Source organism: Silurus aristotelis (genome assembly GCF_946808225.1).
Source record: "Silurus aristotelis genome assembly, chromosome: 17".
Taxonomy (NCBI): Eukaryota; Metazoa; Chordata; class Actinopteri; order Siluriformes; family Siluridae; genus Silurus; species Silurus aristotelis.
The window spans coordinates 10,341,174-10,348,392 of NC_139590.1; the positions used below are offsets into that span (position 1 = coordinate 10,341,174).

General features: G+C 40.2%; 1 protein-coding gene across 1 annotated transcript in view; it reads right to left on the reverse strand.

Moving 5' to 3' along the window:
* Nucleotides 1–4,947, reverse strand: part of ppp1r9ba (protein phosphatase 1, regulatory subunit 9Ba) — a 44,578-nt gene extending 39,631 nt beyond the window's left edge. Inside the window, exons 1-2 of the mRNA XM_083566646.1 lie at nt 4,780–4,947; nt 1,860–3,278 (exon numbers count right to left, since the gene is read on the reverse strand). Of these exons, the coding sequence (XP_083422772.1) occupies nt 1,860–3,221 (1,362 nt within the window). The 5' untranslated portion in view covers nt 3,222–3,278; nt 4,780–4,947. The remainder of the gene's footprint in view (nt 1–1,859; nt 3,279–4,779) is intronic.
* Between the last annotated feature and the right edge of the window lie 2,272 nt (nt 4,948–7,219).

Below are 7,219 nucleotides of genomic sequence, written 5' to 3' on the forward strand. Positions count from 1 at the left end.
TTCACTTAAATAAAATTAGTTAGATGACCCCTTGAAAGAACAAGAGACTGAGTAAAGAAGAATGTAGATTGCTGAAGCAGAAATTCTTAAATTAGTGAAAATCTGGCACAATGGATTAAAGAGAGAAAAAAAAGGGATCATTTATGGAAATTTAGAAAATGTGGCCTGTTAGCACTCAAGCTAATATAACCCTCATGTGCTCGCTCAATTGTAAACCACTGTAATGTAAATTACATTTTATCCCCAACAGATACAAGTATAAGTATTTGCTGTAAATGTTCTAAGAGCTACAGGAACAACCATTTTTCAACCCCCCTCGAGATAAAGATGCTCAGTATGTGAATTTAAGTTTTGTTTACATGTTTACTTCTAAAGAAAGACATGTCAAATATATTAGGTGAATTGATGCACAGAATTCACCCAACATGTTCTAACACATTTACACTATTTTCACTTCCTCAGTCTTTGGCAGGCAGGTCAGGCAGGTTTACTGTTGAGTACAGCTTTTTTTCATTGCCTGACACTTTCAGCACACTGCCTGTAAAAGACAGATTAATTACTACTATCCATGAAGCATTCAATGGGGAACCCCATTTAGTACAATATAAAATACTGCAGTGATTTTGCACTACACCGCCTTATTCAGATGTGTTTCATTTGAATCCACAATGCAATACATGCAACTGTTTCACTGATCTTTATCTTCATCTATTATGGATGTCTTCCCATCAGTGAGAACATTATATTTGCATCCATGCACTGATATATTGACTTGTAATCTTGGATTTGTGACAAAAAAAAGCAAAAGATAAACAAAGGTAGGCTAAACAAGAGCTACCTCTGCACTGTAGCTGAGTCAAATTTTCTGGCTCAGTGTACCATAAGAGGACACTGTTTTGAGGCTGTAAAATGATGAAGTGCCACTATAAATTTCACAAATGACTGAACTAATACCAGACAGCAGAACAAACTATTCGTTACCAGACAGATATAAAGAGAACATTATTGACCAGTCAGTCCATTGAAATGGGCTGATATAAATAATTGGTAATTTTCTCCTTATTGAAAAATCTGATATGCTGCTTTCATTTCCTGAGTTGGTGAAAATGAAAGAAGTGACTTGTAAAAAGAACGACCCAGAAAAAAACCCTGCCAATGTCCTAACGGTTTTCTTGAGAGTGCAAATGCCAGCATGATGGTCTTTGCAAAAGCATGCAAGCATGTGATCATTTGAAGAAAAAAATGATCAGACAGGTTTCTTACAGGAAGTGGCTGTAGCCAACAGTAAAAAAAAAAAAAAAGATTATTCTTTCGAAATGCAGAATGTAGCTGACATGAAATATTCAGCAAACCTACAGGGAACTATGTGTGCTACCAAACAGCTTGACTGTCATTGGTAAAATGTATAATGCTGAAATGGCTACCTGCCTTCCGGACCAAAGCATGCAAAATTAAATGTGCAGTTCCTGAAGTGATTTATGTGATAGTTAAAGTAATAGCAGTCCTTGGTAGTTAACCTTTGACATTCCTTCTCTTAATAGAAAAATGTGTCAGCCTCCTTTGGCATTAATTACACAGGTGTAACAATATTACATAATAGCACCTTGTTTAGTTCAAAAGTGCTCAATACAAAAAAAAAATGTTGACAATTGGCAAAATATTAAACTTTTATCAATTAGGAACAGACTGTTATATTTTTTAATCTTGCAGAAAATAATTAATATATATTCTAAGCAGTAAACTTGAGCCAAATACCATTCAGTCTTCTGATTCCAGTGGCCACAACTGCAGCATTGGGGATTTTACAATTAAATGGCTGACTCCTTCAAATCACATCAATCACTGCATAAAATGCTTACCTTAATAGGCCCAGTGCTGAAACGGATCTTCCTACTGCCTGGAGGATCATCCTCTGCTGGCAGTCCCGCTACCTCTGTGCAACTAGATTCCGGTTCGTAAGTTTCATCATCATCAGCCTCTTCATCCTCATCCAGCTGACTCCCACCAGAGTCCTCACCTATACCACTATAGGCACTGATGTCTATCAGGTCAGCTTCTGAATAATCCTCCTTCAGGGGCTCATCTTCCGCCGCCTCCTCGTCTTGAGTGGCATTGTCTCCTTGGTTCAGCCTGCGCTCATCTCTCTGCCCAGCAGCCTCATGACTGTTTTCAGCCTCCCCATTCTCAAGGGAAGCATGAACGTCTGCATGGACCAATCGGCTGCCTACTTCCTGGTTGCTAGCATCGTCCTGCTCTCCAGGTTTGCACTCATCCTCTGTATTAGTTCCTGTGGAGTCTTGAAGTTCCTTAGCGTTTGGCTCTGCAGACAAAACAGACGCTTCATCTGCTGATGGCTTGGTGCTTGTTGAGTTAGCTTGGGATCCTGTTCTCCTTGGACTTCTATGGGCTCCTTCTTGTTCCCTAGAGTGCGATTCATTTTCTTGGCTGCCTGCTTGAGAGAATGTTTTCACCTTCTTAGGAATGATTTTAGGGCGAGAGGGCATAATTGAAGTTGAAGGCGGCCGATGGAGATTGTTACGCATTTCTGCCTTCTCAAACACGGCACTCAGCTGGCTGACAGTGGGTGACACTGCTTCAACAGGCCCTCCGTCCATGTCCAGTCTGTCTAGGGCTTCTGTGCTGCCGTTGAATCGTACAACCACGTCCAGACGGCTGTCCGAGAAGCCTGAAGCACGCTCCTTCTTCAGGAGGATGCGGTTGGTGGCAGCCTGCTTCTCTTGCAAGTGGCGCTGTTCGAAAATCTTACGTGTCTCCTGCAGCTTAGAGTAGCCAGAAGAAGGTCCATGGCCACCTCCGCCATCAGGCTTCACATCAAAGCGATTCACACGCTCAGAAACGGTTCCGCCTAGCTTGAGAAGTGCACTGTGGTCTACGTTTTCATTAAGACTGCTGGCTCTTGGCAAGGAAAGTCGCACTGTCTGGTCTTTGATCTTTGATGGATCTTCTTCTTCTCCAGGGGATCCCATTTGCATGAACATGTTCTTGATGCGATGGACATTAGAGCCGTACCTGCGACCCCGTCCTGTAGGTCGTGACTTTGTCTCTTTGCCATCCTCACCATTTGCAGCATCAGGGTCTTTGACTGGTTTAAGTGACTGGATTCCTGCCTCGTAAGCATTCCTGTGTGGCGATGCGCTCCGAGCTCCGAGTGGGGTGCCTGTGGTGCCGCTGGATGCAGATGGGGGTTCAGTCTTCATCATGATTAATCAAATGATGGCGAAGAGTAGTTGAAACGGCATATCCTCATCCCTTTACCCCTGGAGGTGAAACCCCATAAGTAGTATTAGCAACAAACAAACATGAAGCAAAGCAGAAATAAACCATTAACATTAGGGCCATTACCATATTATAAAACAGGCACAAGAACCTTAAACAAAAATGTATGAAGCTTGGTAAGTCAGGTGAGTGCAAACGGGGACCAAATAATAATAGTCTATGAAGATGACCATAATTATAATTATTTGAACAATTCACACAACTCACTAATATAGAAAGATATAAAGATGGGGGGTCCTTTGGAAGTGCTTACGTTCTCGTTTCCGCTGAATTTTTTGCTTTGGTTGTTTTCAAGTTGGCAATCCTATGATGCAGGGTTCTACAGAGAAATGGTTCTCTCTTTACAATGCCAGATCAATCCTGTTTCTCCCTAAACTGTAAGGCTAGGGGCGGGGTTAGCATTCATACATTTCCTGTCGATTTCTGTCTGATTTTGTTCCATTGTTGCATTGACAAATTCCAACCACATACCCCTGGTTTAGCTCAAAACATATGAACAGGTTGCAGAAAGCACACACTGTAGAAATCTTATACTAATCTGCTTTAATGCCCAGTGACTAGGGATGATAGGCTGCATCATAGGCCTAGATTTTTCTTTGTATATTTATGTCCTTGTTTTAAGGAGGGCTTGCAGTTCCTTTTTTATAGGTACCTATGCCAGTCACAAACATGAAACCTGTACATTTCTGTATATCACACCAGCTGGGACCTACAATTGCATTAAAATAAGATGGTGCTTATGCAGTGCTATATGGATTTTGTGGTTAAGGTGCAGAAAAGATTTTGATTAAAACATGAACCGGTTAGGATCATCAGCTTTCTTTGAGCTATAAGAAACCAATCCTAATGCGCTTTTTTTTTTTTTTTAGCTTGCTTGGTGCAGTAGGCTTTGTTATAAACCCTGCTTGTGATGGATGCCACTAAATTTTTTTAAGCACGTTTTGCTTTAGGTTTCCGCCATTATAGCTACATTTTACATTATATATATATATATGTATATATGTAAATTGCACGCTTGGTGCATTAACTCCAGCCTATAGGAATAGCATGCGATTCATTTTGCGGTGTGTCAGCGAACAGCAAGGCTGTCAAAACACGACAGTAGGACCCTGCGGAACGGCGAGGCCCCCTCTCACTGCCTAACACACATCCCAAACCGCAGTACTACCGCACTGAGCCGCATGTCCAAAAGAAAGAGCGAAAAAAAAAAATAATATATATATATATATATATATATATATATATATATATATATATATATATATATATATATAGAAATGTGCTTTCAAACTGAAATATGTGCATCTGTCATGCGGTTTAGTGGATCGGTATAAGGTTTTGCATGGAGCCTTTGTCTCGCTTACGTCGCTTCCTGCATCTTCTGTCGCCCCAAAAAAAAAAATAACGGTTCTCTTTTTCAATCAAGAAGGACAAAAAAAAAAAAGAAAAACGCGTGGCGCTACCGTCACTGCCCGGACCCACCTTCGTGTTTTCGTGTTCATCAAAGGTCCGGTGCGTTAAAGTCCGTCCGCTGCCGAGTCCATTGTGTCCGCGAGCCGTTTTCAGCCTGTCGGTTTCCCCCACGAGCGAACAGCAGTGACGCGGGCGCGCGCGCTGCTGTCTCTTCCCGGCTCGCGCTCACACACACACACACAGAGCTCAGCTCGCAGCCCCGCCCCTTCGCTCGCGCATGGCGGCATCACTGCTTCCATCACATTTTCCTCTTCTGTGGGCCTGAACCCAGACCCAGCGTGCATGCACTCCTCAAAGTGCATAACGCAAATACAGCAGCTCCGTGCAAAAGTCTCTATCCCCATGGTTACAGTGAAAATACAATCTACTACTAAGTCATTTCTAAATCTACATTAGCATCTGCAGTATGGTTGTTTATGATCCTAAAAGACTGTTTAGGATTGCATTATTTTAGTCATGACATTCAGCAATGAAAGACAGGCAGTGTAAATATGCCCGTCTTTCCTTAAATAATAATAATAACCCTAGATAAATATGAGACGCACTTTTTATCGTTTGATTAATTAAGTGTTTAAAAAGAGAAAGAGAAAATCATACTTAGTATTAAACATGTGAGTGTCAAGAGCTATTTTGTCATAAAATATAATAGTGTGTAATATTTCAAGTGAAATTGTGAAATTGAGGAGTGAATTCATCAGAATTGATGAAGAAAATCACTGCAGTGGTCGCCACTACACCACTGTAGGAGACACACTGACCCATTTTGGCATGACGTGCTTTTCATATGGAAGGGCATTGAGAAGAGCGACACCATGTGACTGGTTGAAGACATGACACCTAGAACATTGAGGAACATCACTGCTACGAGACCAATCAGCTGTTTAGATATATATTGCATTAAATTGACCACCACCACCACCACCACCACCACCACCACCACCATCATCATCATCATCATCCAAAAAAAAAAAAAAAAAAATAGGCTTTCAAATTTAGAAAAAAAAGAATGCTAAAAAAACACAAAAATGCATCTGTTGCAATATTGTTTGCTGGGCAAGATTTGATTCACATTTACCACAATACCATAATTTTTTTGGCTAAAGATATGATTGATAAAAATGTGCAGAATGAGAGCAGTACCATTTAAAGGTTAGATACAATGTAAAGACCTACAGAAAACATGCCTGATCGATCGCTTATAAACTGCTAGAAAGGTAATGTGGTACTGCACATTGTATCACACCAAGGTCAAAAGAAAAGCAAGCATGTATAATTCTTATTATTATATTTATTATTAATGTGAGATTAGTAATACTACTACTACTAATAGTACATACTAGCATGTAAGCCATGCTTATATTTTATCAACTGCTTATAAATTGTTGATTGGATGTTCTATTCTATATTTCATGAATCTTTTACAAACTTTAATGGAAATTAAAGAATCATTAGGAGTCTCAATAAGTAGTAAGAGCTCCATTTATATTCCTAGAAGGTGCTGATGTACAAATGCAGGTGGTTCATGCAGAAGCAGCTTAATCCTGCTGCACTCCCCTCCTCTCACACATACAGTTTCCATAGCAACCTCTCCTCCTCACTGCCACAATAATGACCCGGATATTTCACATTCATGGATTCAACCTGCACTGGTAAACAGGCCTTCAATATGGATGTAGGCTTGGTTTGGGAGTTAGTATACCTAAAGGGACATGGGGGTGTGTGGAATAAAATTAATTTAATATTAAAAGTTTCATGGTTTTATTAGGTAAACACAGAATCTTTATTTTACCAGGTTAATGGCCTGATTAAAACACAAATGGGCTCTACAAGTATGTATTACATACAGTTAAACTTTACATACTGTACACATTTCAAGCGACTAACATAAACACACACAAACACACTTAGGCAAAGCTCATGCAAACAAAAAGGTTTGCATACAATGTTCCAATAGTTAACATTTTGGAAGTAAGGACCTTGTACATACAATAATATTATTATTAATAATAATAATAATAATAATAATAATAATAATAAAAATATTCATAAGAGCCTTTTTCTCTTCTTCTTTTTTCGGCTGCTCTCATTAGGGGTCGCCACAGCAGGTCATCTCTCTCCATACTCCTCTGTCCTCTACATTTGCCTCTTTAAAAAAAAAACTACCTGCATGTCTTCCCTCACCACATCCATAAACCTCCTCTTTGGCCTTCCTCTTTTCCTGCTTCCTTGTTGCTCCATCCTCAGCATTCTTCTCCTCTGCACATATCCAAACCATCTTAATCAGGCCTCTCTCACTTTGTCCCCAAAACGCCCAACATGCGCGGTCCCTCTAATAAACTTGTTTCTATTCCTGTCTATCGTCTTCACTCCAATTTAAAATCTCAGCATCTTCAGGTCTGCCACCTCCAACTTCACCTCCTGTCTTTTAGTCAATTCCACTGTCTCTAAA